Source organism: Artemia sp. Qi Xiang Cuo, chromosome 20 (genome assembly GCF_049724085.1).
Source record: "Artemia sp. Qi Xiang Cuo chromosome 20, ASM4972408v1, whole genome shotgun sequence".
NCBI classification, from domain to species: Eukaryota; Metazoa; Arthropoda; class Branchiopoda; order Anostraca; family Artemiidae; genus Artemia; species Artemia sp. Qi Xiang Cuo.
The window spans coordinates 43,894,033-43,904,757 of NC_142813.1; the positions used below are offsets into that span (position 1 = coordinate 43,894,033).

General features: G+C 42.3%; 1 protein-coding gene across 1 annotated transcript; it reads right to left on the reverse strand.

Moving 5' to 3' along the window:
* Nucleotides 1-8,519: 8,519 nt before the first annotated feature.
* LOC148940247 (uncharacterized) lies at nucleotides 8,520-9,275 on the reverse strand. The gene has a single exon (XM_089106110.1). It carries the CDS (start codon nucleotides 9,273-9,275, stop codon nucleotides 8,520-8,522), a length of 756 nt encoding a protein of 251 aa, XP_088962236.1.
* Nucleotides 9,276-10,725: the final 1,450 nt, after the last annotated feature.

Genomic DNA, 10,725 nt, shown 5'->3' on the forward strand with positions numbered 1-10,725 from the left:
CGGTTACCCAAATACCCACTGTCTTATAGAAAAAAAAATTCCCTATTGTTTTTAACTTGTATTTTGTTGTTTATGATGGAAAGGCAGTGTGGTCTTATTCGCTATTTAGTCATTGCATAGCTAGATAACGATTGCTCAATTCTATTTCTATGGAGACGTATATTTATGCTGTAAGATTTCCCCTATAATGTTCTTTACAGAAGTTTTATGCAATCCCAAAACTACGGATGTTAGAGGAAATAAGTTTTAGGTGGAAAAGTCATGCAGCCCTGTCTCCTACCACCGAAATACTCAATTTTGACGATCTTTATAATTGGTTCCTCCTCCTCCTATTAAAAAAATAAAATAATTATTTTCCTTTAAATTAATTATATCCAATTTTTCTTTTTTTAAATTTCCCTTCGAATACTTTTAATTTTTAACTATTCAATAATTACATCCATAATTTGAACAAAACCTTAGAAATCGCTTTTTTACCCAAAATACTTACTTTTTGTTTCCTTTTGGAGCTGTGTTCTCTTTGGTGAAAATCCCCCCACACTCTTAACAGGTTAATTGTAATTTTTTCATATTACTTAATTTTATGTGTAATTAAAACGTCATTTTGAACATTACCGCATAAAGGCTCGTGTATATACCGTGCCCTCTCTAATATCATTTATTTACTAGCATGGATAGCATGGACGAAGACCCCACTACCTGCGCTTCATATAGAACAAGAGAAGATAACGAGGGAATTTGTGAAGACGGTGGATAACACAGTAGTATAATCTACACGAATATTTCGGCTATTTCAACAGCCGTCATCAGCGAAATAAAATATAAGGCAACGAAAAAGAAACCAAACTTACTCAAAGAACCACATCGATAAGCAGATTTTTGAACTAAAATCATAAAATGAATTTTTTTAGTCTTGGCAGAACTTATTTAAGGTGAGGAAACCTTGACTCTTACAAAATTTATGATATGATTTTAGTTTAAAATTTGTTTTATGTTGTATTTCGCTGAAGACGAATGTTGGATATACAGCCGAAATATTCGCACAGCCTGTGCTACTGTATTATTCACTGTCTATACACATTGATTTTCAAAGATGCTATCATTTTCACATTTTATGGATGTTATGTTATATGTCATTGTTACTTCAATAATAGCTAAAACGCAATACGTGTACTTGCTTACTTACTTGTGGCGGGAATCAGGCGTTTCCACCTCGCCCGGCATCGATGATCTTGGAGACCTTCTTGGACCATGTTGAGCGATCTTCTGCCAGCTGCTCTGCAAAAGTAAGCCACTGAGTTGACCATCTGTGTCCGAACTTTCTGAATCCCCCGATGGGTTCAAGGTCTGATTTGGCCAGGTTCCACCAGTTTTTCCTCTGTCCTCCTTGGCGTCTCTTCCAGGAGCTAATAGGCTCGACTTGAAGTATTTGGCGAGGCAAGTATTCTGGCGGCTTCCGTAAAACATGGCCCAACCATTTCAAACGGCGTTCTTTAATAGTGAGCGCAACATCTCTCTGAATATTGCACATTCGACGTAGATCCGTGCTGGAGATACGGTCACGCAGCTGTATTCTGAGAATTCTTCGCAGACAGGTATGCTCAAACACCTTCAGCATATTCTCATGCTGTAGTTTTACCGACCATGTTTCGCATCCGTAAAGGAGAACGGTGCGGACTAGTGCCATGTAGATTCGAACTTTCGTTCGGACACTGACTTCGCGGCGATTCCATAAGGGTTTCCGAAGGGAGGCAAAGACTGTCTGCGCTTTCTGTATTCTCTGTTGGATATCAGCGTCGGAGGATCCGTCAATACATATTTGGGAGCCTAAGTATGTGAAACAGTTGACTTTTTCCAGCTGAACTTGATTGACAGTTAGTGTGAATGGTCCTGTGTCGTGGTTAATAGCCATGAATTTCGTTTTCTCTGTGCTGACTTTCAAGCCGATCAGGTCTGCCCAGGCCACCACGTTGTCAAGCATGTTTTGAGCTTCTACGGGTTCTGACAGAAGGCCAACATCATCCGCATAATCGAGGTCAGTCAGTGAGAGATTCTGTCCGATCTGAACTCCTGGATAGGACGACAGTGCATTTTCAAGCACCCAATCGACGCAATAATTGAACAGAGTCGGAGAGAGGATGCACCCTTGTTTTACTCCGAACTCAACCAGGAATTCTTCAGTTTCTTCACCATAGACTCGAACTCGGCTCACTGACGCGTCATAGTATGCCTTCATCAGTTCAACAAACTTCAGCGGCATTCCGTCATTCTCTAGGATCTTCCAAAGTTTCTGGCGAGTGACAGAGTCGATGGCGGCAATGAAGTCCAGTAACATCAAGATCCGGGGTAGATTGTACCTTTCAAACTGCTGGATAATGAGGCGAAAAACGAAGATATTATCAGTACAGCCTCTACCTGGCCGAAAGCCGGCTTGATTTTCTCGGGTTCTTTCCTCCCTTGCCCCTTTAAAGCGGTTCAAGAGTATAATCCCGAATATTTTGACCGCAATGTCTATAAGACTTATTCCGCGGTAATTTTTGCATTCGGTTTTATCTCCTTTCTTATAGAAGGGGAGAATGACTGATGTCTTCCAATCTTTTGGGAAAGAATTGGTCCTCCACACTTCTTCGAGAATGCCATGGAGCTGTTCAGCAGTGACCTCAGGGCATTGTTTGTACACTTCCGGGGGGAGGCCGTCTTCACCTGGGGCTTTGTGGTTCTTTAGGGTCTTGATCGCTTTTAGTATTTCGGCTCTGGTCGGTGTATCCAGCTCGACGTCGTAGGGTTCTTTAGAAACGGCAGGTGGGAAAGCATCAGGGGTGGATGATGGGGATGGGTTTAGGAGCATCTGAAAGTGATCCTTCCATCTTGCTAAGCACTCCTTCTGACAACTGATGATTTTTCCTGATCTGTCTTTGACTATTTCTGAGACAGCAGCTTTCTTACCAACGGACTCTTTCAGGATCTGGTAAAGCTTGCGGGTATCATGTGAGCGTGCTGCTTTCTCTAATGACACGGCAGCATCTTCCCACATTTAGTGGCGGTCCAGACGAACAGAGCGTTTTACCTGTCTGTGCAGCTCTTTTGTTTCTTCTTTAGGGTCACTCATCTTTTGTCTTCGCTCACCGACTATTGACAGGGTCCTAGCGGTAATCCAGTGCTGTCGTGTTATTTTTTCTCGGCCGAGGATCTCATCAGCAGTCTCTGTCATCACTGTTTTAAATGTGTCCCATCTCTTCTCGGGGGGTGGGGTTTCATCAGAACTGAGGGCGTCAAATCGGTAAGTCAGTTCCAAATTGAGGGCCTGCCGAACTTCTTTGTCTTGGAGCTTACCGATGTCGAATCCGGCCTTGGGTTTGTTTTTCCTCCGAGTTGCAAGACGTAGCAAAATTTTTGCAGCAACAATCCTGTGGTAAGACCCAGACTGCGAGCCTGTGTCCGCGCCGTTGTAAGAGCGAGAGTCCTGTATGGAGCTTCTCCAGCGCTGGCGTACGAGACTGAAGTCTATTTGAGCCTTAGTGACACCGTCATTTGAATGCCAAGTTAAAAGGTGGCTAGGTTTGTGCTGAAATATGGTATTGGTGACAACAAGGTGGTTCATCAAGGCGTAGTTTAACAACCTTCACCCATTCTCGCATCTGTGACCTTGTCCAAATTTTCCCAGGACTTGTCTTGTGGTTTGGTCAGACGGACCAACTCTTGCGTTGAAGTCTCCAGCAACAATCAAGTAATCACGTGAGGCAACAGAAGAAGACAGCTGCTGTAGCTCGCCGTAGAAATCATCCTTGGTCGTATCAGCAGCGTCACGGGTGGGAGCATAGGTAGAAATTATCGACACATCTGCGGGGTTTCCTTTTAGTCTGATTCTGGCAAGTCTACAGGAGACTGATTTCCATTCTAGGAGAGAATTTCTGGTTCTTTGGTTCATGATGAAACCAACTCCGTGGAGTCCCAAATTATCCTCTTCTCCAGAGTAGAAAAAAATAGAATTGACGTAGCGTTTCAGGAGCTGTAATAACTATGGAGCCAGAACCTGAAATTCTGGTCTCGGATATGCAAAGTATGTCTATGTTGTACTTCTCCATCTCATGGAAAAGAAAAACTTGCGTGGCTTCTTGTTTGACGGATCTTACATTCCAGCATCCCACATTTATTCTAGGTTTTGCCTGTTTAATGACTGTAGTGGGTTTTCCTAGATTTATGGCATGAAAAGGATTTTTCGACTTCCCCGTCATATTCGAGGTCGCGTCGCCTGCCGGGAACGCCGTAGTATGGTTGGCTTGTTTACTTCTCAACACCCGCACCAATACAGGGGCCGCGTCGCTTGCCAGGGACGCCGTAGCCGTTACAACTTTTCTTCTAGGTCTCAGATCCATCAATATTTCTTGGGAATAGAGTTGACCGCAAGGTCCCCAGTCTTGCGGGTCACCCGGAGCGCGTTGACCACCAAATCGCTCGGCGTGGAGCTCAGTGGTGTTTACACCCTTCCACCGCTTTGAGGTGCGCTGACGGATTTCCTCTGCTGCCCAGGGACGGAAGATCGAGCCTCATTGCCTGTAACTACCATCACTGCCATGGAGGTATACAAGCTTAGCTTGACCTTTAATTCCCACCTGGACGCAATACGTGTATATAACTATTACTCAGTGGCGTCAATTCATTCTGAGCTAAAGGGGGGGGGGGGGGCTAATTAACCTCTGTGTGCCCCCAAGATTGGCCAGCTCACAGTTGTTGAAGAGCAATTTACCATCACAGTGGTTAGCACAGGCCTCTTCCAAAATCGACAAATAATAGTAAAAATCAATATTTAGTATTTAATGAGTAAAGAGAGAACTTAAGCTTAAAAGTAATTTACAGTTTTGTTGCAACACTGGGAACTGACAAGGTCTCATTTTTCCAAAAATATCAACCATAGCATTGCAATTCAATAATTTCACAAGAACCTTTCACTAAATCAAACAGTTCGTGGTTACAACTGTAAGCAAGGAGCGACCTTGTAAGTAAGGGCTCAATAGTAACCGGAACGCAATTTTGATACCAATAGATATATCAAAAGAATCGGTTTATTATACTGACTTTTTACCCTACAAAAATATTAAAAAACAAATCCTAATAATACGTTCAACGAAAAGTAAAAATCTACATTAAATTACGACGATTGAAAGAAAATTCCAAGAGCAATTCAGGTGAAAAATAAACATAAATCTATTCTGTGGTGGCACAGTGGGTTTGATCTCAGCTTGGTGATACGGGACATAGTGCTCGAACTCAGCTGTAGCAACTTACTGCAGAGCCAAGCCAAGGACCTTAACTGTCAAAAAGCATCGTTAATCCATTAAACATATACACGAACACAAACCCCTATCGATAAACAAGTGAAACCCCAAAAAACAAATTACAATTAATAATTAAGTTAAACTTGAGCTAACAGAAACTGCAATAAACAGGAATAGCGCCAACTTCCGCTATGCCACATAAAGACGAGAACGTCATTTCCACTTTAATGAAAACAAAATACATTTTAAGCATTTTCTCCATGCCGAAATAAGAATTGCTCTCAGTAAAGCACAATAGCATTCTGGTCTTTATAAGGCATTGGTGCTTAGAATTATTGCTTAGGACATAACCAGGGCTGAGTAGCAGCATTTCCTGTAGAAAAATTATTTTCTTCTTTAGGATTTCCGTCCACCATGACTTTCCTTCAGATATTGATTTGCAGCAGAAAGATTGCAGTGGTAGCTGACCAACTCTAACGGGAAAAAAAGTTTTTCTTTGTTAGGGCTGCTCCTGTTTCCAATAGTTTCTGTTTGTTTTAAGTATAATTGAATTTTTATTATAATTTCTGTTTGCTTTGGATATTAACTTGTTTTGTCATTGATCCTAGGTTTAATGTAACCATTAACTTTTCCTACGCAAGCGCTTTCAGAAACATAAGATGGATACATGTTTTGTATCACATGGATAAGTTTGTCGTTCTTGTAGTCTATTCGGTCAAATTATAAAGTGATGTTTTCAACATCAAAATGATACAATTTCTATCAGTTCTGAAGACTTTAAAATTGTCTCCGCTTATTGATTGATAACCCAAATCCAATTACAAGCTAACGGTTACCCAAATACCCACTGTCTTATAGAAAAACAAATTTCCTATTGTTCTTCTTGTATTTTGTTGTTTATGATGGAAAGGCAGTGTGGTCTTCGTCGCTATTTAGTCATTGCATAGCTAGATTTTATATATAAAATCTAGCATAGATGGCAGTGTGATGGCATAGCATAGATGGCATAGCATAGCATAGATGGCAGTGTGGTCATTGATCCTAGGTTTAATGTAACCATTAACTTTTCCTACGCAAGCGCTTTCAGAAACATAAGATGGATACATGTTTTGTAACAAACTGATGACGAAATTAGTTCTAAAATCATACTCGAAACCCAGTAGGTAAGAAAAAAGAAATGACACCTCAAACCAAAACTGTGACGACTAACAACACTGCAGGGTGAACTTAAAGAATGGCGCCTCTCGAGCAAAATATAGCCTAGTAAACGCCACAGCATTTGCACTGGATTTTGCTGAATGGATATTTCCGTTCTGAGTTTGGTTTATTTTGATGACCTTTTTGGGGCTGAAAAACCTCTTCCTAGCTAAGTTATAAATTATGGGTTGCCTCCTCGTAGGAGCACAATATTGTAAAGATGAATATATCATAGGCAGCGCAAATCGCGCTGCTTATAGTAGGAGAAAAATAAGTTTTGACCAGGAAAAGTTGGTATAGAAATGGTTTCTTCACCATCCGGACCGGAAAAAAAATGTTTAACAACATATCAAAAATCTAAATCTCTAGCTCGATGCGAAATTGTTTTTTTTAATGTTTTTTTATTTCTTTTCTCAAAAACCGGGAAAAAATTAAAAACGTAAACTATAATGTTTTACACATCTTTTTAGATCAGCTTTTGGCTCTGAATTCATTTCTTATACTCATTTCGTTACCTGAACAAAAGAAAAATATTTATCAGCAAAAAAAAAAATGGGGAAAAAAAACTTTGTCTTTGGGGAAAAAAACTCTTACCAGCGTTTATCAAGGTCTACTACGGAATAAGTTTGTCGTTCTTGTAGTCTATTTGGCTATGTAAACGAAAGGCTTAGAAAAAAAAGACTAAACAACAATAAACAGGAATGACGAAACACCTCAGCGCCAAACACCATGAGACAAGGTAGGTTCTAACTTAATGTGTTCAGAGAAAACCTTTTATCTTATTTTTCAAATATATAGAAATTGCACATCATCAAAATGTAGGAACTAGATTTTTCATCATCACAGTTATTTGTTATTCTTCTTCAATAAGTTCTTCTTCTTGAAACTTCGAATTGGTGCACGAGCTTCCCTTACAGGTACGGCAGGCTATAGTACACTCAAGTCCGTTTTTCTTACAGGTACACTTTTCACTATCACAGCCGTCAATACGACACGAGAATTTGATAATTTTCAGCAGCTGAGACAGGCAGGGAGATCTGTTTTTATTGGCGCAAAAACTTCGTTATCCTGCAGTTTCCATCCCAGGCGTAAAGGGTCTACTGGGTTCCCGAGCCAGATTTGAACTTGGCAGTAGACACATAACGACTGGTACTTTGCTGCTACCTGAGTCAGTGGCAGTTCTTGTGGATGCATGAAAGTGGTGGCAGTGCTCACTTTTCTGTGAAAGATTAGCTTTCTGGCAGTGTCCAGGTTCGAAACATCAGGGCAACCGTACAGTATCAACAATGCTTGCTATCCTGCTGCCACAATATCGTCAAGCGATGCGAGCTTGTCGCCAAATATAGCAGCGCTGTCCCTGAAACTCTTGTTGCAAAGTAGCAGCTGAACGGCTTTGCCCTTTCCTATTCCGTAAAGGTGAGAGATTGTGTCACAACCCAGCACGGCATGACAGAATGGTATCAGATTGCTCACATCTGTTCCTAGCTTATGCTTCATCTCACTAATAGCCCAAGCTTTACTAGTACCACCAAACTTAGCTTCAGGTGAGAAATATAAACGCCCGGAACGCGAATCTGATCGACTGATCAGAAGAACCAAGATGTCAGTATCATCAGCAACCACGATTGTGTCTGTAAGACTAGCAGCTTCTACGGCTTTTTCTACAATCAGAACGTCGGCGTCTCCTTCCAAGTGGAAAATTCGGAAACCTACGGCTTCCAAATGGTTGCCGAGCAGCTTCAGGAAACGTCCTTTGTTTGTCTCACATGAAAGAAACTCTTCTTTCTTCATGCAGAGGGTCATCTCTTCGGTGAAAAAAACTTGGCGGCCAACCATCCTTGCTCGACGTAAATGGGTAGCATCTTTGATTGCTGGACCACCTTCATATCAGTCAAACACAACGATTGCACTAGGGTACCTTGCTTGTACGTAATGGACGTATGAAGCAAAGATGACCTTGAAGGTTGACCCTACCTTCCATGGAACTCGATGTAGAAGAGAACCACCATCCAAGATGATGTTACACGCAGAAGCGGGTCTTGAGGGTTACTGAGTCTCGATCCCGCAAGCCTGAAAGATCGCTTTTGTAAGCTCTGGCTTATTTTCTTTTCTCATAAGGCCATCGCTTTCGAAAAGAGAAGGAGGAATCGTACAAAGTTCGTACTTGAAGTATTCTTCTCGGAGGTCAGTTTGTTGGGCTACTATTATAAACCGCTGGAAAAGGAGCGCCGGATCTATATGCGCTACCACAGAGGACCCCGCCTTTTTGGCATTCATTAGGGTCACTTGGTCTTTTTTCTTGAAGAATTGCTCCTTCAAGGTTTTTCCCGTCATCTTACTTAGAATCAACTTTCCAGACACATCGGCCTCGTCAACATTAATATCTTGGGAAGAAGTTATGCCGTTGGCAATGTTTCTAAGCCGATTGTCACCTCTGAACGGAGAAGATTCTCTGAAGTATCCCACGAGCTTCTTGGTATCGTTGAAGTCACGCTCCTTTCTACTGGAACTCATGTCGCGGTGCTGCTCACTTGTCGAGTAACCAATTTTTGTCAAATTTTGCATCAAGAGGTTGATCTCCAGGCATGCTGGTCTTGACAGAACCCAAATGGCTCTCTGCTGTTCTGTCATCCCACCTCCAGTTGTAAGACCGCCCGATGTTTTCAGACTTCTCATATACTCCTGCTCGATGACAAGATCTGCCGAGAGCCCAGCCCAGCGTCGCTCTGATCTTCTAATGGTGTGACCTCCCTGTTCAAATGCTTCGAAGATTGGTGGGTGACTAGTTTGAAGCTTAGCCATCTCTTGCTGGTATATCCAGACCTACTTGACATAGAGGTTATGTCCAGATGCTGCTAGAAACGGAAGCATCTCTACTGCAGATTGTAGGTGCAAATCCCACAGGTCTAGTCTCTCGGCACGTATGAACTCAAGCAGTATCCCAACCATGTCAAGATACTGAAACCAGAGCTTCGCAGTTCTCTGAGTCAGCAGGTCTTGGCGTCTCTGCTTGAGAAATTTTTCAAGTTGCTTGAGCTGGGGATCATGACTGAGATCTTCGGGTGGGAGGTATCCATCCAGTACGTTAGCGAAGACAGTAGACATGTCTAGAGACGTCAACGTCGCTTGCTATTCTTCGAGGAGATGAGCATAAATGGCCGAGCTCACGAGAATGTGAGATCGAACAGCTCTAGAAATCGCTTTTCCAGAAAGAATGTGCGGCACTGCACCAGTCACATATACCGATTGCAGAACCTCTTTCAGACCAGAACCTTGCAAAAGGTGTCCCATGAATCTGATGAAACTCATCATCAAATGAAAACCGCCTAACTTGAGAACAATACTACTCAGCTCATTCGTCGTGTCGGACTTGACGATCTTCATAGACTTCCACCAGAGCGGCTGGTCAAATGTGAGAACGGGTGTGAATCCGTAGGTTCTGCCATGCGAAGCTACAAAGCGCAAGATTGAGTAAAGGCAGGATTCGTTGCTAGACGGGAGGTCAATCATGGGCAAAAACAAGACGCTTGCCTTGCTGCGAAGGTTTCCTGTTTTATGACGTATTTCGTTAGAGAAAACTGACTGCATGAATCCATTCCAGCTCGGTCTTGGGACATTCAGGAAACTGGTAGCTAACCAGAGCTGATCGAGTGAGGCATACGGGTCGTTGACATTTCTGGCAGGGATATTCTCATATTGCACCTTTGAAAGCACTGTCTCACTTAAGCGGTAAGGGTAGATGGAAATTTTTCCTTTTTGGGCTACTTAATATAATGAAACTTCAACTCTCGGAATTGGTGATCGGCTGTTAATGAGAGGAGGCATGACTGTTGCTAGCAGAGCCATCCCATGGAAAGTGTTTCTTCCGTCCATCGTGCAAACATCGTGATCTGCATTATCAGCTACATGCTGCACAGCATGTGCGGAGGTAACTCCTGCAAGGCTAGATTCATCATTGACTGATGCACAGCGTTTAAATTTCTGGACTTCAGCATAGGAGGAGCAGAATCCATGGCTGTGTAAAGTGTCAATAAGAAATCTGGACTTGAAATGGTGATCCAAAAGCACTGCTAAGCCTAGTTGCAGTGGACAAATGAGGGCACGCAGGCGAGCTGCTTGAACGATGGAATTGCCAATGGCAAGCACTTTGAAGGAAATATCGGTTCCAACGAATATTTCATCTAAGAACACCATTAGGCTAATATGTAGAGAGCCTTTCAGCTGTTCTCCAGAAGAAATCTGCTTTGCGGTC